At 35.2% G+C, this 22,525-nt stretch overlaps 1 protein-coding gene across 2 annotated transcripts in view; it reads right to left on the bottom strand.

Moving 5' to 3' along the window:
- The window catches only part of PRKG1 (protein kinase cGMP-dependent 1), a 1,342,437-nt gene that overhangs the window by 1,149,887 nt on the left and 170,025 nt on the right, over nucleotides 1–22,525 (bottom strand). For both annotated transcript variants that reach the window (XM_021671726.2, XM_012467589.2), the window contains exon 2: nucleotides 21,606–21,772. In XM_021671726.2, the coding sequence (XP_021527401.2) occupies nucleotides 21,606–21,772 (167 nt within the window). The remainder of the gene's footprint in view (nucleotides 1–21,605; nucleotides 21,773–22,525) is intronic.

Here is a 22,525-nt window from a genome sequence, read left to right as displayed (position 1 = left end):
TTTAATATCCATGTCTTCATTTAATTTCTTGAACAAAAATTCACTAGTAAATTAAGAATATATATTTGATTTACAGACTTAGGCTTGAAGATGTAAAAATAGCCCACTGAAGGTGTTTGGAAAATAGTGTGCAGTTTTCCACACATATGATGAACTAACAAAATATACACATGTAGACAGAAAGGTAGATAGACAGATAGACAGATAAATTGATCTTGAAAATAAGACAGGGCCAATTTTCAACATGGTATATTATAAAAAGTAGGTACTTTTATTTCATATTAATAGCCCAAATCCAAGCTTTCCAAAGGAATCATATTATGTTCTGTGTGTCAATTCTCAGTTGCCTTATTATAAAATACTTTATTGTCTTAACAATTTGTTTTCTTATTAAATGTTTTCTTCAGAATAGTCTTAGACATAATTCCTAAATGTTATATAGTTTATGCCCTTTTGTTTAAAACTTTTAAACTCAAATACATTTTCTCTAACTTTTAAGCTAAATAGTATTAAGAAGACAGCAGCAGCAGCATTCAGCTTAGAGTGTAGGTGAGATTTGAAGAGTTTGGCAATTTGGAAGAGGCGATGCAATTTTATTATATGGAAGTGACTCATTATTTCATCACTGTGTATGATTTCTGGAATTGTTATTTGGAAGCAAATGTGTGAGGTAAATACTCTTTGAAAAACATAAATGATTGCTCATCATGACTTGTTCATCCTGAATAATAAATAAATGTAAGACAATGACTTAAAGGTAATTGAAATGCTATACTTTTTCTTCATTAGAAATGAAGCTACATTAAAATATAGCCTAAAATATAAAAAAATGAGTTATACAATTAATTCAGAAGTACACAGGAGGAAACACACTATCAAGTATAAAATAATTTCTGTTCCATAAAATTAATTGATTATTAAGGAAACCAGCATATAGGAAACACATGCTATGTGCTGGAACAGTGGGCTTTAGAGAGAACATAGTAGTTCCTAACCTTAAGTTGCTTATGAAAGTGAAACAAATAGGGCAAAAATGTTCCCCAGAATCCATTTTTTCATTTCAATAAAGAAATCCCCACAATTTTTTTACTGTACAGATGGTTGCCTTTGTTGAGATTACTTTTTCTAGCCTTTCTATAACTAAGCAGTAGACAGGAGGATGGAGGCAGGCGAAATGTGCAACTGAAAGCATGAAGCTACCTGTCCTGTCATTTCGCTTTCTTCCCCTCCCATAGGATAGAGTATCAACAAGGTAAGGACCCAGCTTCAACCATGTAGAAAAGAACAACAGCTGGGTGACACCAGAGCAAACAAAGCGGAATAAACCTGGGTGCCTGAAAGACTACAAGAGGCAGAGCAGCTCCACCAGTCTCCTCCACTCACTTCTAGGGTATTGCACAAAAGAGAAAGAAATCTAAATCTTATTTGCGTCAGCACATTTTGAGAGCTCCTTGTAACCACAATTTAGCCAATCCCTGTTATAATAAATAAGCATACAACTGTTATTGTACCCTAGATATTCCCTGACAGTCTTGCTTGCCAATTAGTGTTCTGAATTTCCGTAAAAGTCAACTTCATTATTCCAATTGTTTAGGCCAAAAACTTGGAGTCATCTTTCACTCCTCACTGTGTCTCACACACCATTTAGAGTCCAATCCATTAGTAAATACTATTGGCTGAGCTTTCAAAATCGTTCCTAAATTTGACTATTTTTCACCACCTCCCTTTTTTAGCCACCTTAGTCCAAGTCATCATTATCTGCCTCTTTGACTATTTAACAGCTTTCTAGCTGACACATGTGCTTGTCACCAGAGAGTTTATTCTCCATAGCTGGAAGAAAGCTCCTTATTAGCCACAACTTAGAGCATGCAGCTCTACTCCTCAAATCCTCCTGTGGATTCCCAACTTAATTAAAAAATAAATAAATAAAAGTTATTAGAATGTGTTACAATGCCATCAGAGCTCAGTTATGTAATTAGTTTTGTTACCCAACTCCCCCACCAGCACCCCTGCAATGCCTCACCCCACTCATGACACATTGGCTTCCATACTGCTCGTTGAACATGCCAACCATAATCCTCACTCAGAGCTTTGCATATTTATTCCCCCTGCATAAAATGTTCTTCTCTCCAAATATTAGCACTACCTATTATCACCTCATTCATGTCTCTGCTCAATGCTCAACTTACAGAGGTCTTCCCTGACACCTTCCATAACATAGCAATCCCTTCCCCATCCCACATGTCACTCTTTCCCCTTGCCATGCTTTCATTTTCACAGCCATTATTACTTCCTGTGTGTGTGTACGTGTGTGTGTGTGAGTGAGTGTATACCCACACATTTTAAAAAATAAATTGTGAGCTATCGATTGAATGTTATAAATTTTAGCTATTTGGTCTCAATTGTCTTTTAGTGAAATGACCACAAGCCTAAAAGCCATAAATCCTAGGAGTTTATTCTTTGTATTATATCAACATAATGTAAATATTTGTTTATTTTTTTTAAATTGTGTATTGTCCCCATTAGGATACAAACACCACGTTAATAGAAACTTTGGATTGTGTCTGGAACAATTTTTTATGCAAAATAAGCACTTTCAATTGGAGAAATGTAATGAATAAAACCCAATCTGATCAATGTGCTTATAGAGAGGAACATAGAGGATGTCAGGAACTTCAGAGACAAGAGTCCAGCCCAGTCAGAAGGTGTCAGAGCAGCCTTCTTAGAAGAGCCAACTTCTACATCAACTCTGAAGAGCAGTAGTGCTTCAGTGCCTGTGTGCCAGACAGAGGAAAACGTACAAGTCACACAGAAAAGCGAACATTCAAGGAAGTTGAGCCAGAGCTATGAAGTGGTGAGTGCAGAATCTAACAGGGAAGCAGGGCATATCAATAGGTAATGGCCACTCCCATTTGCCAGACACAGGACTTGATGCTTGTCATATATTATGTGACAAATGAGGAAGGAATGACTAAAAAGGTTAGAGAATTTCTTCAAGATTACTTAGGTGGTTATACAGCAGAATCAGAATGAAAGTTCATGTCTGCCAAGTTCCAAAACGTAGCTCTCTTTATTTCACTGTAGTCTTCCATCCTAAGGCATCTGAAGTTTTACCTTGGGAAGGCATTGGAAAACACTGAGAGGGGGGTGGACATGAACACATTTGTCCTTTAAAAAGTTCTTACTCATGGTCACATAGAGAATGTAGAAAGTCAAATAAACCTAGAGACAGGAAGCCCTATAAGAATTGTGGGGAAAATTCAGGCAAGAAGTTATAAAGTCCTCAATTAAAGCAGTAGCACACAGGGATACATGATTTTGATAGCCTCATAGACTGAATAGGATATGTGCAACAGATTTTGGAAATAATTCCTGGGTTTCTCGTGTAGGCAAATGTTAGGGAGAAAAAGAGGTATCATTCACAAAATTGGGGAAAAAGTAGGTAATGTACAGAGAGTATTATCTCAAACATTTCAATCTGGTCACATAGCCATGTAATGCAGGATCTGGATAAAACTTCCAGGATTTATTGTTTTTAGGCTTGTGGTCATTTCTCTGCAAGACAATTGGACTCCATGGCTAAAGTGTTTATAACATAAAACACAGAGAGACAAGAGGCAGAAAGCTAGTTCTGAAGTCTAGTTATGCCAGGAAAAGTCTGTACTTTGTAAAAACAAGAAACAGCATGTACTGTTGCAGAAAATACTGAACTATATAATTTGCGTAAAAAGCAAACCCTAAAATTAATTACTCATAACAATATAATGTCATATGTGTTGGAGTCGGCCTTTTATTTTCCATTGTTGCTTACCTCATAAGACCTTTTTAAGAGAAGAAAGAAGTTGTTTTTCCAAGAAAAAGAAATAAAAACAGCATTTAAAAAAATTTAACTTGTCCCAAGAAAATGCTAATGGCAGTGAAATATCCGAAACAAGCAAAGGTACTAGCAAATGAAAAAGCTCTTTGAAAAATGTATCACAAGAGAAATATGTAGGTATTTCAACATTTACTTAGCAAAAGAACTTTAAAAAAGACATCCAGTCGGTAGCTCACAATTTAGGTTTACATATACACTGAAAGTACTACACTGGGACCACATATACAATAATGTATTCTCTTGTTTAATTTGAAAGCATTATGATATTAGAGAAGGTACTGAACTGAGACTTCAAAAGATAAAACACTGTATCTTCTGAGATTATTTTAAGTGAGAAATAAACACAGTATAAAACCATTTCCTCTCTCCAAAACATTGGTTGGATTCAAAGAATATCTGTTTTCCCTTATTATTTTAGATCAATAAGTCTAACTACAAAAAGAAAAAAATTTGAGTGTTCTATGACACTAACTCAGAATAAGCATTGGGGAACCCAATTCAATTCCCAAATCTTGAACCTCAGAAAGTATATAAACAAAACCTACAAAATGTATCAGGATACCTTTCATACAATGAAATGGAATGTAATTAGCAGAATAATAAGCACTTCAATTGAATTTACTTCCCTGTTGTTGATATGTATTGGCTATTTGCACTAGATTTGAATGTTAGCCTTTACAGAAATTTTTCTGCTTCTAATTTATCAAGACTATTTAAGAGACATTTCTTTTGTAACATGGCCCTATATATGTGTGATGTGGAGGAGGAGCATCAATATCTGATATGTTGAACCTTAAACTAATCACTTCATTTTCTGAAACAAACAACCAACTGGTCATATTAGCCCTCAAGGCATATGCTTAAGGCAGTGTTCTCCAACTCAGTCTCCAGACTTCATTATGCTATTAAATATTAGTGAAAACCTTAAGAAGCTTTTGATTATGTGGGTTACTTTTATGGTTACTTACTCTATTTGACGTTAAAACAGAGAAATGTTTCAAATATTTATTCACTTAAAAATAACAGTAACAAGTCTCTTACATGTTAAATAATACATTTTAATTAAAAATTAACTAACTTTTAAAACAAAAATGTTAATACAAAGCATGCCATTGTTTTACACTTTGGAGAAATCTAACTGACGTCTAGCTTAATAGAAGGCAGCTGTATTCTGTTTCTGCATTCAATCTGCTGCTATACCACACACCATGTGGCCTGTAAAAAACTTCACTGTATACTCCTGAAAGAATGAGACAGAAGACAGAAAAGATCGTATTATTACGAAAATACTTCTGACCTCAATGATCCACTAAAAGTGTCCCTGACCACACTTTTAGAACTGCTGCTTTAAGAATATTAGTTTGCATAAAATAGGAAGGAATTTTAAGTTTACTAAAAAGATTTCTCATAAAGAATTTAAAAAAATTTATGAATATCTGTATCTATGAAACCTGTTAAATATCCAAATTTACTATTTAATATGATGCATGTAAAACAACTACTTTAATTAGAAGAGAATAACTTTCATCAATCTTCCTGCTATGCCTGGTTTAGTCATCAGAATATTACCTCCACACTGTCACCTCTCAATTGAGCTTTCAGGAATGTGTATCTGAATGTATATCTACTGCCAGAACAGAAAACTTGACCTGTACTCTTAAAGATGAAATATCTCACTTTTTCCCATCTCAGAAAATGGTGCCATCATTCACTTAATTATTTACATAAAAAACATACAAGTCATTCCTAATCTCTCTTTCTTTCACACTCACATCTAATCCATGAACTGCCAAATTATACCACACTTCCTATATCTCCAACACTGCCATCGTGGCCCAAGCCACCATTATATTTTGCTTGGATTACTGCTATGGCTTCCCAAGTGGTATCCCTCTTTCTCCCACTACTCTACTATCCATTTTTTCTTCCAAGATTATTAGTGGAATCCATTTTTCTACTCATAAAATGTAAATCAGATTATGTCTCATCTTAACCTAAACTCCTCTAATGGTCTCCTAATCTCTTAGAAAAGCAATCTACTTACAGGGCCCGTGTATGCCCTTGCCTCTGCCAAACATTCCAGCCTGACCTTATGTTTTCTGTCTCTTTTAACATGTTGAGCTTTTCCTTAGCTAGCTGTCTCTCTATTGCTGTTTACTTCATCTAGAATCCTCTATCCACACTTTTGTTTCATTCCTTCTTGTCATTCAGGTTCAAACTCAAATTCTACCCTCCAGGGTGGTCTACCTTGACCCACACAGTCATTGCCTCCATGATTCTCTTTTATCACCCTGTTTTATTTCATTTCTTCATAGCACTTACTACCATCTGAAAGTATTTTGCTTATTTCATACATGGTTTTATCTTTTTCCTCTGCCACTATCACCAGAATGTGAGCTCTAGGAGAGACACTGTATATGTGTTGTTCACTATAATATCCTCAGTGCCCACTGAGACATATTCATCACTGAATAGGTATTTCTTGAATATAAGAACTAATAAATAATCAAATGAATTTGAATAAAGGAGAATAAAGATGATGTATTGCAAAAGGAAGTTCATTATATGCTTTCTTTGCTAGTATCTCTCTGAGGAATATGCAGAGTTTCAAATATTCATAGAATACGCTTGTCAAAGTCACATCCTGCTTTATCTCTAGCACCCTTTCTGCTTGTAGAAACACATCATCTAAAAGAAGAGGAAAGACCACAGTTTAGTAATGCCTGCTTTGTATAGGTGTAACTGGTTACTCAACAGGAAGAAAAATTTTCCAAAATATTTTTCCTATTTCATGTGCCTTTGAATACTAGAACTGATGTAATACATAAATAATTTAAATACATAGGATTAAATAAAAAGAAATTTCAAGACTCTCTATATAAGTTCTTAATTTTCTTTGAAGAAGAAAATTTTTGCTGAAAATTTCTGCTGAAAACTTAAAATTCTTTTGCTGAAAAACCATTGTGGTTTCTTTAAAGACTCATTTTTAATTCACTTGGGAGCTTTATCATCAAAACCTATAGTTATTGCTATTAATTTTGTTTTTCTTGTAAATTTGAATTTAATCATTGATAACATCCTTTACATGCCATACCACCAACCTACCATTACCTGAAATATGATATAAACTCAGGGAAAAGGCAATGTCATGTAAATTCATAAACATATACAGGCACAAAGTATAAACATTTACATATGCATATTTCCAAAAGGATGAGTCAATAAAAATCTTTGCACTGGTAATAGTGGAGCAAGTTATTACAAATCTTTTTTTTTTTTTAAAGTGGCTTTAAATTGAGGACATGTACCATCATTGAGCGAACCATCAAGGATTGCATAAATCTGTATCAAGAATGTTGTTGAAGGTATTCTAAAACAAGATGAAATGCAATGTAATAGAAAAGTAATGTAAAATAATGCTCTGTAAATATGATCCACATGATCCAAATATAAAGTGTAACATTGAATTATGTTCTAGCCATAAATATGAAAAAATATTCTTTGATGAGTATGTGTGAATGGCTTTCAGTGAAAGTTATTACAATAGGCTATTAATTAAACTCTATAGGAAACAAATGCTCTCATCCATCTTTTTCCAGCAGGGATTTAAATATCTTTTAAAGAAGCCTGCTAAATTTTTAAAGGAAAATTGTATACACATTGACTTCATTTATGATTTTGTGGAAAGCTTTGGTTTACCTTAATAAATATACCATTGCAGAGAGATGATCCAAGATGGCCAAATAGGAACAGCTCTGGAGTGCAGTCCCCAGTGAGAATGCAGAGGGTGAGTGATCACTGCATTTCCAAATGAATTTTTACTGCCCACAGACCAGGAGATTCCCGGGTGGAAAAGCACCACAAGTCTCCAGCATGGCTGTTTCAACTGGTGCAGCAGGTCTCCGCACAAAAACACACAAATCTGGGTGCCATTTCAGCTGGTGCCTGGAACGCCTGGGAGACAGAGTCACCCATTCAACTGAAAAAAAAGGGGGCTGAAACAGAGAGCCAGGTGATCTCGCTTGGAGGATCCCACTCCCATAAAGACCAGCAATCTGAAACACTCTGGATTGAGAGTTTCACAGCAAGCACAGCTGGACTCGGGATGGTCCAGCTCTGTGGGGGGAAGGGTATCCGCCATTACTGAGGCGGTCCACCACTACCAAGGCAATCTGCCATTACCATTGCTGAGGCAGTCCACCACTACCGAGGCAGTCCATCATTACTGAGGCAGTCTGTCATTACTGAGGCAGCCTGCCATTACCGAGGCAATCCGCTATTACTGAGGCAATCTGCCATTTACAGAGACAGTCCGCCATTATTGAGGCAGACTACCATTACCGAGGCAGTTTTAACTACACCTCTATAAACAAAACCACAAGGAATTTCACACAGCAGCTGGGCAGAGACTACAGCGGCTCAGCAATGCCTCTGCTGGCAGACTATGACTAGGCTACCTCCTCGTAGGGCATCTCTGAGAAAAGGCAGCAGAATGACAGGAACTTATAAATAAAGTCCCACCTTCCCAGGACAGAGCACCTGGGAAAAAAAGGTGGTTATGAGTTCTGCTGCAGCAGACTTAAATATACCTGCCCAGCAGCTCCGAACAGAACAATGGAGCTCAAATATCAGCACCTGAGATCCTATAAGGGACAGACTGTCTCCTCAAGCAGCTCTGCAACCCCCATATATCCAAAGAGACACCGCATAAAGGAGAGCTCAGGCTGACATCTCGTGGGTATCATCCTGGGATGAAAATAACAGAAGAAGAAACTGGCAGCAACCCGTACTGTTCTGCAGGTGATCTCCAGGCAAGCAGGGTCTGGAGTGGACCTCCAGCAGTCCTACAGCAGAGGGGCCTGACTATTAGAAGAAAAACTACAATACAGAAAGAAAAATCTTCATCATTAACAAACAGGATGCTCACTCAGAGAGCCCACCCGAAAGTCACCAACTACAAAGACCACAGGTAGATATATCCACAAAGATGGGAAGAAACCAGTGCAAAAAGGATGAAAACACTCAAAACCAGAATGCCTCTTCTCCTCCAAGGGATCACAACTCCTCACCAGCAAGGGAACAAGACTGGATGGAGAATGAGTCTGATGAATTGACAGAAACAGGCTTCAGAAAGTGGGTAATACAAACTTCTCTGAGCTAAAAGAACTTGTTCTAATCCAATGCAAGGAAACTAAGACCCTTGAAAAAAGGTTTGAAGAAATGCTAACTAGAATAAACAGCTTAGAGAAGAATATAAATGACTTGATGGAGCTGAAAAACATAGCACAAGAACTTTGCAAAGCACACACAAGTGAATAAAATACCTAGGAATACAACTAACAGAGGATATAAAGGACCTCTTCAAGGAAAACTACAAACCACTGCTCAAGGAAATGACAGGGCACAAACAGATGGAAAAACATTCCATGCTCATGGTTAGGAAGAATCAACATTGTGAAAATGGCCATACTGCCCAAAGTAATTTATAGATTCAACACTATCCCCATCAAGCTACCTATGACCCTCTTCCCAGAACTGTAAAAATCCACCTTAAACTTCGTATGGAACCAAAAGAGAGCCTGCAGAGCCAAGTCAATTCTAAGCAAAAAGAACAAAGTCAGAGGCATCATGCTACCTGACTTCAAACTATACTACAAGGCTACAGTAATCAAAACAGCATGGTACTGTTACCAAAACAGAGATATAGACCAACGGAACAGAACAGAGTCCTCAGAGGCAATGTCACACATCTACAAACATCTGATCTTTGACAAACCTAACAAAAACAAGCAATGGGGAAAAGATTCCTTATTTAATAAATACTGTTACTAAAACAGAGATATAGACCAACGGAACAGAACAGAGTCCTCAGAGGCAATGTCACACATCTACAAACATCTGATCTTTGACAAACCTAACAAAAACAAGCAATAGGGAAAAGATTCCTTATTTAATAAATAGTGTTGGGAAAACTGGCTTGCAGTGTGCATAAAGTAGAAACTGGACCCCTTCCTGACACCTTACACTAAAATTAACTCCAAATGGATTATAGACTTAAACATAAGACCTAATACCATAAAAACCCTAGAAGAAAACCTAGGCAAAACCATTCAGAACATAGACATAGGCAAGGACTCCCTGACTAAAACACCAAAAGCATTGGCAACAAAAGCCAAAATAGATAAATGGGACCTAATTAAACTCCAGAGCTTCTGCACAGCAAAAGAAACAATCAGAGTGAACCGGCAACCAACAGAATGGGAAAAAATTTTTGCAATCTGCCCATCTTACAAAGGGCTAATATCCAGAATCTACAGAAAACTAAAACAGCAGGAAAAAAACAAACAAACCCATTCAAAAGTGGGTGAAGGATAGAAGACAGTGTGGTAATTCCTCAAGGACCTAGAAACAGAAATTCCATTCGACCCAGCAATCCCACTACTGCTTATATATCCAAAGCATTATAAATCATTCTATTATAAGGATACATGCACACGTATGTTCATAGTGGCACTGTTTACAACAGCAAAGACCTGGAACCAACCCAAATGCCCATTGATGAGAGACTGGACAAGGAAAATGTGGCACATATACACCATGGAATACTATGCAGCCACAAAAAATGATGAGTTTGTGTCCTTTGTAGGGACATGGATGAATCTGGAAAACATCATTCTCAGCAAACTGACACAAGAACAGAAAATCAAACACTTCATATTCTGACTCATAGGCGAGTGTTGAAGAATGAGAACACATGGACACAGGGAGGTGAGCATCACACACTGGGGTCTGTTGGGGGGGACTAGGGGAGGGACAGTGGGTTGTAGGGAGTTGGGGAGGGATAACATGGGGAGAAATGCCAGATATAGATGATAGGGGGATGGAGGCAGCTAAACACATTGCTGTGTATGTACCTATGCAACAATCCTGCATGTTCTTCACATGTACCCCAGAACCTAAAGTGCAATAAAATATATAAAATTTTTTTAAAAATTTAAAAATAAATAAATAAACATACCATTGCATATTTGTGAAATGGAAAACCATCTTCATAAGAGTTTGACCAACTTCACCAGATACTTTTTGTAATAAGGCTTTGCTATTAATAAATGAACAAAGTAACTTAATTAGCTTTTATAATGAAAAGTGTACAGAGTAACTTAACTGTTCTTGTTCAGCTATACAGACAGTGAACAGCAAATAGAAAGTAGATACTCTGTGCTTTGTTTTTGTTTGAGACAGTTTCACTCTTGTTGCTCAGGCTGGAATGCAAAGACATGATCTCGGCTCAACACAGCCTCCGCCTCCCAAGTTCAAGAGATTCTCCTGCCTCAGCTTCCTGAGTAGCTGGGATTACTATTTCGTTTTAAAAGCATTTACAGGTCTGCTTGGTGGATCATTTCTGTAATCTCAAAACTGAGAGGCTGAGGCGGGAGAATAACCTCAAGCCAGAATTTTCAGAACAGCCTGAGTGACATAGTGAGAGCCCATTTCTCCAAAAAGCTAAAAAGTTAGCTGGGTATGGTATCATGAACCTGCAGTCTTAGCTCGTTGAGAGGCAAAGGCAGGAGGATTACTCCAACCCAGGAGTTCAAGGTTGCAGTGAACTAGGATCCAGCCACTGAATTCCAGCCTGGGAGACAGAGTGAGACCTTGTCTCAAAACATAATAAAATGACAGTTAAATTAAAATAAAAGCATTTGCTCTTATACATTCTTATGAATAACTTATAGGGTATTTTGTGATACACGGAAAAAAATCCACTTCAGTAAAGGTCGATGGATTGGGGAAAAAATACTATAGAAATCATTAATATAACTATATACTCAATAACAATTCCTTGATATTTTAAATACACATAAAGTATGAATTCTCAGATTGATTTTAATACCATTTTAAGTCATCAACCATAATTCTAAATCTCTGTGTACTACTTTTGGAGCCTTAGCACAAAAATATTTTCATTTTATCAGAAAGTTTATAGATTAGATTCAGATTGCACCCTTCCAAAGCTACAGTAGTTAAATTCAGATGAAGTAGGTGCAATTACAGCCTGTGTTTCTCAAATGTGGAGACATGGGAGAATTCCAATAAGAACTTCAGAGACCAATTCTGGTGTTCTCTGTGGAGGGGGTAGGGTAGGCTGTTGCCATGGTAGCCACACCAGTAAGCTTCCCTGTGCTGGGAAGTAGCTCCTATCTGGCCCTTGGAGAGTGTGCCAAAACAATTACTAAACATTCAATACTTTCTCATTAGAGGGATGGATATTAAAAGCATTAGTCTATCCAGCCCCACACAGAAATCATTGAAAATTGTGTTAAAGTCCCTAAAGAAATACATCTATGTATTTTTAAAGTGAACACACAATAATTGTAGAATTGTGTGAAATGTTCAGCATGCAAACTCTTCAACAGTTATGTAATGATGGCTGAAGTAAATTTTACCTCATTAGCAAGAAATCAATGTGTTATTACACCATTGCCAAAAAAGTACTAATCCACATTTTCTTCTCACTTTTTACTATTTCAGCTATGCTGTTTTTATTTCTAATTTTTACCAAAAAGAATACATTTTTAAAGTTTCCACTCTGGCATTCTCTCAAAATGAAGAATGGAGAGATTGCCATCTTAGCAAAATGAATAAGCATAGGAATAAAATAAATAACTGACTGAAGTAAGAATAAGAGGGCGAAATGTGTACCTTTTTAACACAACTCATGATTTGTCTTATTAATGTCAGATTGATTTTTGAAAAAAAAATTGATGGCATTTCAACTATCGTCTCAAAACAAATACAGCACTTTTCAAACATTTCAGCTTTCGGGAGTCTTACAAAATAAGAAAAGCCACACTATGCCTCTTCCTAGTGTAATAACTAATTTCCACTAGTAATACTTTGTAAAGAAATGGAGAAGTGTACATTAGAACCATAATGAGATAGGCTATATTTTTTAAAATCTCACAAGAACTTAGTAACCAAATGAGTATTAAAAACATTATCCTTCAAAATATGTCAGTTTTTCAACAATGATGATCTAGAGTAAAACATCTGGTCAATTCTTAACTTGTACAACAAATACCATTACTTTCTAATGGTACATATATAGACATTCTTATATATTTTAGCCAAAAAAATAAAACTGCATTACTTAGCTTAATCACCTATCCCTATTCATCAAATTTGTCACTAGATGACTTGTGATTATTTCCAAATATAAAATCCACTCTCACAGAAAAAGAAATTGCTATCAAGTATATTCAAAAGCAAATTTACTGTCCCAAAGGGCAATTTATAAAGAATTCTTAAAATATATTGAAAAAAGGACATAAAAGCAAAAATGTATGGCTTTTCAAGTCTCCTACTTTGAAAAGGACAACTACTCTTTAGATGATCAATGTAGAGATAATCTAAGCTATGAACCTCACATACCTAAGCTATGAAAGTGCCTTCACGAACACACACATGTACACATACACACACACACACACATAAAAAAACTGGTTAACAGGATTTCTTTAAAAAGATACAAAAAGTACAAACCAAGAGGAAGACTGATACATCTGACTACATTAAAATTAATAATTGCTGTTCATCAGAATATATCAGAGAAAGACAGAAATATGGCAGGGCGAAGTGGCTCATGCCTGTAAACCCAGCCCTTTGGGAGGCCGAGGCAGGTGGATTACTTGAGGTCAGGAGTTCAATACCAGCCTAGCCAACATGGTAAAACCCCATCTCTACTAAAAATACAAAAAATTCACCTAGCATGGTGGCACGTGCCTGTAATCCCAGCTACTTGGGAGGCTGGGGCACGAGAATCACTTTAACCCAAGAGGCAGAGGTTGCAGTGAGCCAAGATCACACTACTGCATTCCAGCCTGGATGACAGAGTGAGACTTTGTCTCCAGAAGAAAAGAAAAGAACAGAAATACAAGCCATAGATAGGAAAGATATCTGCAATGCATGTAACTTTGATAAAGATTAAGTTCCAATATGTGAAAATTATCCCCCCCATCAGAAAAGAAAGGGAGAGGACTATAACAGACTTTTCACAAAAGAAACACAAACAGTTAACAACCTCATTCATACCTAGGGAGATGAAAATTAAGATCACAAGATGCCATTTCACATCTCCCAGATAGGTAAAATTTAAATGTTTGTCAATATAAATTGTCCTGGATGTGAGGGGCAATCAGAAAACTTAGGCATAAGTTGCAATCAGGTATAATCAGATAAAAACACTTTGGAAAGGAATTTGGTATTATTTAACAAATTTGAAGAGTCACATACATATATTAAGACCCAGAAATTCTACTTCTATATATATATATATATATATATATATATATATATACACACACACACACACACACACAAGAGAAATTACTGAACATGTCTATCAGGATACACCGTTAACACTGTTTAGACAAGCACAGTTTGGGAGAGTAAAATAACTGGAAATAATTCAGATACCATCAAAAGCATAAAGTATCAATAAATTGGGTCATACAATAGAACACAATATTGAGCAAAAACAATTAAGTGGTAGAAGAATACATGCAAAATTATTAGATTTATATAAGTAAAAGAACATTCAAAACTAAAATGTACACTGCATACAGGAAAGGATTTCAAGAGGAAACCTTTGGAGGGCTAGGCTCTTATAAGCTGACTTGTACAGTATTAGTTCACAGACTCACAGACTTAGAGTCTTGGAGTCTGGGGAAGATAGAGGAGATATGTTAAGGTTCAGCCACAAGGAATCTCTCCCCCACCCACACAAACTTTCTCTAAGCAGATGCTATGTAGTCACTGCTAGAATGCCTCATGAGATAAGGTTCTTGCCATCACATCAGACTGCTCATTTCGCTTTTGGTTCATTTTAATTAGCAAAATATTGATTCTCAAGCTGACTCAATTTAGGCTTCAGTATAACTTGCATTTCTTCTTTGGCCATCTAAATTTATACAGAATAATTCCCCTTTTTTCCCCCATGTGATCATGTTTTCAGCACTTAGAAACAGTTATCCTTTCTTCCTAAATCTTCCATCCATGAAATATCATTAATTATTTTAAATATATCTTATGCCTTGCTCAAGTATATTAAAGTCCTTTCTGAAGCATAGCAACCCAAAATGAACGTGATACCCGACATGGCATCTAAATATTTCACATCCTGCCTTTGCCATTGCCTCAATAACTAAACTGTATTTTAATATTCACATTTAGTGCTTCAAGACTCTCCTTATTTATGAGAACTTTTTATAATCAGATGTTTTGTTTTGTTTTGTTTTTATGTAAGTAGTAGACAAGCTTTCTCTTTAATATTAACATTATAAGCTTGATTCCATAAAGGAATTGCAAGAATAACTAAGTACATTCGTATTTTAACTGTTCTAAAGATAGCTTTTGGATTAACATGAAAAACTCATAAGGCCAAAAGGCAACACCTGATTGTAAAGAATAAAATGGCCTGTTTCTCATGTTAAATTTATTGAGAACTAATCAATATGAAAATGCATTCAGTTCCCTCACACTCTCAGGTAGTGTTTTGAACGCCAACTGACACCGAGAGGCTCATTTTTAATGTTCAAATGTATATAAAACCCCTCTTTGAATGTCAACATTCATTACATCATTTAATTTTATAAAGACAGTAAAAAATGTCTGGGGAGGGAAAATGGAACTTGCAGTTTGAAGTGGTGTAAGTTTACTCTCCATGGTGGCTAACATGATTCGTGTTCACCCTTAATAACAAAAAGTATTGAACACCAGCATAAGAGGCAGACCACATTGTATCAACCAACTCACTGGAAAAGGAAGCAGATCTTATAAGTGATGTCTCAGTTCAATAACAACAGAAATGAGAGCCTAGTCTTTTGAGAGTTGATGTGGATAATCACATATCACTTAGAGCTAGTATACAAATGCTCCATTAAAAGAGTCATTTGTGTAATAACTTGAAAGAATTGTTCCTTCTTAAAAAATAAAAACAAAATAAAAACCTGTGAGAAAAACAAAATCAATGCTATTGATTGTAGATAGAAAATAGGGCCTCCAAAGTACAAGACAGAGGTTAATTCTAAACAATAAAGATACAGAGGCGGACCAAGAATTAAGTCAAATCATAGCCATTCTTTCAATAAGAAAAAAAGGAACTAATAAGAGAAGAGGAATGGATGTTAGATAATCTATAGAAAGGTCAGTAAGCAGTTCAATACTCAAAGAATGCAGAGGGGCCTAAGAAGTACTTATAGGAAATATCTTGAATATTTTTCTTTTTGAACTATTGCTGTTCAAGTTTTATTATTTCTTGCATATAGACAGATCACTTGTTTAATCCCATGGTTTAAAGCTATGCATCTTTTATGGACTCCCCAAGCTGGAATACACATAATAAACATGTAACAACAGTACTTCTAATCTGTACTTCAAAAGTAGGCACTGCACAGTCGGTCCTTAGGCATGGGGACTCCATGCTAAGATGTATATTTCAACATGCTGATTGCATAGTCTTGGCCAAGTTATTAACTTCTCCAGGCATCAGTTTCCCATTTGTTAACATGTAGATAACAGAACACCTATCTCTTAACGTCATTATGATAATTAAAAATTTACGACCTAGAAAGTGACTAAACAATACCTGGCATATAAGTAACTAACAAAAGTTAGTCATTAACAAATACCTCATGAAAAAAATGGTAAGTTCTAGTGTTCTATAGCACTGTAGGGTGACTACAGATAATGACAATATATTATATACTTCCAAATAGCTACAAGGAGGATCCTGAATGTTCCCAACATAAGAAAAATGAAAAATGTTTGAGATGATGGATATGCTAATTACCCTGATATGGTCATTATACATTCCATGTATCAAAACATCACCCTGTCTGCATGACTGTTTACAACTAATATACATCAATTAAATAAATAAAACAAAACAAGTTAACTTAAATAAAATTTGAAATGCAAAAAGATAATTGATGATTTCATCCAAAACGATTAACTTAAATAACAAATTGTCAAAGAGCACTAAATAGACACTTGCCATTTTAAAAATTAAAATGAAATTTAACTGCTTCCACCACGAAAGATCACAAAAAATAATAAACAAAACCAATAGCTCTAAGCAAATCAAGCACTATGTTAGATAACAATTAGACATTTCCAATACTAAAATATTAGGTAAAATTCACCCAAAATAAAACATCACCGATTCTAAATCACTAAATCAGAATTTGTTTTATTTTGGATGAAGGTAGACTGAATTTTATCTATATAATAAATAAAGGAGAAGAAGAATGTAAGGGTATTAACACATGTTACCTCATAATTAAGGCCAATGTCTATCTGTTTAAGAAAATAAACTGTATCCAAATGTTCTGTAAGACTCACTTAAATATTTTAACATACTTACAACAAGAGCCTTAAGCAACATAATCTACTTACACTACTGCCTTAAGAAGTTAATTCCAAACAATGTTGATCAAAACTTGAAATGGAAACTTGTACTAGGTAGCACTTTTAAGTGTCTGAAAGCAACACAACTCATTTTGCTTAAAAATACATGATAATGTATGCATACTATACCCAGATGACTTTTCCCCAGTCATCCTAATTAATGAAGTCTTACCATATGAGTATTCTCTTTGTTAAAACCATAAGAACCTTTGGCATTTAGGTATGCAGTAATACTTGGAACACTGCCCGAGATGAAAACAAAAAATTATGTAAGGCACATGTTAAGCATTTTATGAAGACCACTTAATTTCACTCGAGACAGGAAAAATTGGACTGATTTTCCATATAAACTCCCTGGGTGTTTTGCTGAATATCTTGATAGTAAGCAAGTTTGTGAAAGATCCTTTACAACCTATTCATTCATTGTTACCATGGTATACTCTTTATAAATATTAATGTTCACAGATAACAAAGAATCCATCTATATCAAGAACATTGCTATCTAAATTTTGAGAAGATTTAACTAATTACACAATGAAACATTTCCTCAATGAAACTTTTTAAAATTTAAATGATTGTTTTTTTAATTTTAAATTATTTTGACATAAGGCTATTAGCATGAGATCTGCTAAAGTTAAATTGAGCTGGCTAGAATTACCATTTAGGGAAAGATCAGCATTAGGTTATAAAATGGTAGTCATTTTATTGAGTTTAAAGGCAATCAACAGCACTGCAAAAGCTGTAACTCTGAAAGCAATCAACATCATTCCAAAAGCTGTGACTTTGAATATTGATACATTATTTAGAACCCTGTTTTTAAAAGGATAATTAAGATGATGTGCTGTTTAGTAATCTAGCAATAAAAGGAAGATTTAAAAATTTATTAAAATTATCATGAAGCAATGGGGAAAATATTAGTTACCTGAGGAAGCAATGTCATCTATCATAAGTATTCTTCCTTATTTTGTTTACATTAATGTGTGTTCGTGTTTGTATCAAATACCTTTGTTTGTTTCCCTCTCTTATCTCCTTATCATGTATCATAAGATGTACTGACTTTATATCATAGTATTTAAATATTGTTAACTTCACATTATAGTATTGAAGCTATGGGATATCAATGATAGGAGTCAACATCACCTAAGAACTTTGTGTCTTCTTTTGGAGAAAGAATTAGTAAATTTGCAGTTGTACATAGAGTTGTTGAATCATGTTAGATGAAAGCACGACCATGTTCTTGTCTTTATCTGAAGATTAAATACGGTTTAAGAAGCTGTGTATGGGTGCCAAGTTGACAAGGGGTTGATTGACCTGTGATGTTTAATTTTACATGTCAACTTGGATAAGTCACAATACCAGAAAGTTGCTCAAAGAGTTATTCTACTGTAGATGTTATGGTGAAGATATTTTTTATGAGATTAACATCTAAATAAATAGACATTGAATAAAGCTGATTACCCTCCAATAATGTGGGGGGGCCTCATCCAATCAGTTGAATAGAAAAAAGTCCAACCTTTCTGCTAGGAAGAGGAATTCTGCTAGCAGACGGCCTTCAGACTTGAATTGCAGCATGTCTGACCGATGGGCCTTACTCTGTAGATTTTGGACTTGACAGCCTCCACAATCACAAAAACCAAATTCTTAAAATATATCTTCTTCTCACTATATATAGACATACACATTCTATTTGTCCTATTTTTCTGGAGAGCCTTGACTAATACATAGCCCGATAGTTAACAGTTTGAGCTCTGAATCCAAATAGGCTTGGTATAAATGCTGACTCTACTATATACTAGTTGGGAGACCTGGGCAAATTACTTAACCACATTGAGCCTCAGTATCGTCATCTACAAAATGGAATAATAAATATTAACCTTCACCTCACAGGATTGTTTGAGGTTAAATAAATTTTATATGTAAAAATATTTAGAAAAAACATATTCTATGTGTTGGGCATTTTCTAAACATTAACAAATATTAACTATTTTTCTCAAGCTTCTTCTAACATAGCTAGAAAACTTTCAGTTAGTCTTGGTAAGAAGGGACAACACAAATAAGTTTTAGAAATAATTTACATGGTCATTTGGGAATACATTTTTGTAAGAAATAATTCAAGATGAAGGAACACTGAACCCACAGAGGTTCAAAATTATGGTTTCTTGAAAGAAATAGCAATAATTAGCATTTGAAAACAGATGAAGTAAAAGTATACTCTCCTTTATACAATAGCTCTTTTATTAAAATGTGCTGACCAATATAATATCTAAAAACTAATATCATATGAAGCAATGATATAATCTCAGAAATGCTTTAAACATGGTTTCTAATTAGTTCTTAAGAAATTGCCTCTGGTTTTATATACTGTATTTGACCTCTATATATTTTTCCCACTTTTCTCATCCTTTCTGGTCACTATCCACATATTAGCCTTGACCTATAAATTCATCTCTTTTCTTTGCGATTCTCTGCCAAGTATACATTATGCATATTTTTGTTTATTGTGTTTTGTCACCAGAAGAAAGTCTAGCTGAATATTTATATTTTTTGGCCTAGGAAGAACTTTATATTGTTGACACAGAAGGTGAAAACTATTAGGAAAAAAATGATAGAAACTACTACTTAAAAACTGTATGCCTAACATATATACAAAAAGATGACACAGAATAAATAAAAGGTGCATGCTGAATGAAGAAAGAATATTTCTTTTATACTGTCAAGTATTTTTTGTTTTTTTTTTGAGACGGAATCTTGCTCGGTCACCAGGCTGCAGTGCAGTGGTGCAATCTCGGCTCCCTGCAACCTCTGCCTCCTGGGTTCAAGCGATTCTTCCACCTCAGCCTCCCAAGTAGCTCAGGCACGTGCCACCACACCCGGCTTATTTTTGTGTTTTTAGTAGAGATGGGGTTTCACCATGGCCAGGATGGTCTAGATCTCTTGACCTCGTGATCCGCCCGCCTCGGCCTCCCAAAGTGCTGGGATTACAGGCATGAGTCACCACGCCCGGCCAAGTTTTTAATAGTAATAATTATTATTATGTTGTGGTGTTCTATACTTTACATTAAACATTCATACAAATTATCTCATTTTATACCAATCCTATAAAGAAGGCAGAATGCAGGATTTTTAAAAGGTTGGCTCTAATGACATTTTGGGTCAGATAAATCTTTGTTCTGGGAAACTGCCCTTTTGAGCTGTATGCCTGGCTTTTACCCCCTAGAAGTCAGTAGTCTCCCCAACATCACCCCCTTTGTGACAACCAAAACTGTCTGCAGATATCACCAAATGTCCCCTGGGAGACAGAATCATCACCAGTTGAAAAACACTGGCAGAAAGAAAGAATATCTTCTTTTTTTACAAATTGGTTAGGTGAAATGTAGAGAAATGAAGTGACTTGCCCAAATACAACTCTTCTCTAAATGACCTATAAGTTTGATAATTATAAGACACTATCACACAAGTCTTTTGGATAAAACATTAATCATCACCTAAGAAACTGATTTTTATGTGTCAATGTCTTACATTACAGGTATTTCTGAACTTACTTTCTTCCCAGCTGATTCAGTCACTGTCACAAGCTACCTTCTTCCCACAAAACATGTCATTATAAATTCCAAGTCAGAAATAAGTATTATGAAAATTTACCTAGGCATAAAACATATTTATACAGTGCCCACCTCAGTTTTTTTCAAAGCACTTTCTATAATAGTCTTTACAAGATATATGAAACAAGCTATCATTCTATTAATTAGGCAGGTAATATGCCATCCAAACCTTATTATCTGCCTCTGTCATACACATGAAAAACATTTTCTTTTCACAGAAGCTTCATTTTCTTTTCACAGAAGTTTTCATAGCAGGAAAACTAGTCACATATTAAAAGTTAAGGGTAGAGTTGAAGACACTTAAATTATCAGACCAAAAATACTTCCAGTGATCTTGAGCTTTTGCCGAAGCTTTGTATGTTTGCTCGGTGACCTGACTGCATGTAGTCTTATTCCATGTAATAAATGACATTTCTTTTTTCACATTTTTAACTTTCCCCATGTCTATAAAAATACTGGATTCTCAAATTAATATTCTAAATACAAACACTTCGCATAGTTAACCACTGTATCTAAATAGTGTTTCAATGCTTTTCAAACTAATTTATCACTAAAAGAAGGAAAAATGGAATTTTCCATGTAATGCATTGCCATCTGTGTGCAGGCTGATAAGATGAAAAGAGAATATTTGAATGTCAGAGGATTGGAGTTACGAACCGTACCTTCCATGACATACACCAGTGACCCCACATCTCCTTCTTTGATGATGCAACTGTCTTTGCCATACTCCACTGGGTACATACAATCCACAATCTCCTGGATCTGCGACAGCTCCAAGTTCTTCATAAAGTCATTATCAAGGATAGCTTCCTTGATAAGATCCTTGGACCTATGGCAAGAGAGGGAAGATTTACTGGCACATCTGACAAACTCTTTCAGCTTATGAGGTTTAGCAGAGCCATACAGTGCTCTGGCACACCACAAATGTATTTTCTTGTTAGGAATCCAATAATTTTCTGTAAGACCTGAGAACAAAGTAGTTCCATAGCAGCAAAAAAAGGCACTAAGAAATTTTTTTTAAAGCATCCTATCATTTAATGAATAAACAACCTACCCACCAACCAACAAACAAAATTACACAGGTTCATTTTGCTTTAGATGTTTCCTTAATCACAAAGATTGCTGGGAAACCAATGGATAAACATTTTAAATTGAAGTTTGTAATTTAGTTTAAGAATAAACATGAACAAAATTTTAAAACTCCAGAACAAATACCATTACTACTGTTTGTGTTTGTAAAAGAACACAGGGATGTATTGTACTATACACAATCACAGAAAAAAAAAAGTTTGCCTATTTTTTATGTGCATCTTCCACTAGACTTTATGCCCCACATAGGCAGGGATCATTTTAAATTTGTTCTTTACTGTATGCCCAGTGTCTACTAAGTTGCCAGTCATCTATAACATAGTATTTAAAAAAAATACCAACCTAACAGTTTTATATGTGAAGACTGGTAAATATAACATTACTTTCAGTAAATGGTGGGAGATAATATTGCTCAAAATTGGATTAAAAAAGATAAGAATCGGATTCCCACCTAGTTGTTTGAAACAACTGGTAGGAATGTTATAGTTCTTTA

The sequence above is a fragment of the Aotus nancymaae genome, unplaced genomic scaffold (genome assembly GCF_030222135.1).
Source record: "Aotus nancymaae isolate 86718 unplaced genomic scaffold, 86718_ANA_hifiasm-v0.15.2.pri h1tg000010l, whole genome shotgun sequence".
Taxonomy (NCBI): Eukaryota; Metazoa; Chordata; class Mammalia; order Primates; family Aotidae; genus Aotus; species Aotus nancymaae.
This window is presented reverse-complemented; position numbering and strand designations above follow the sequence as displayed.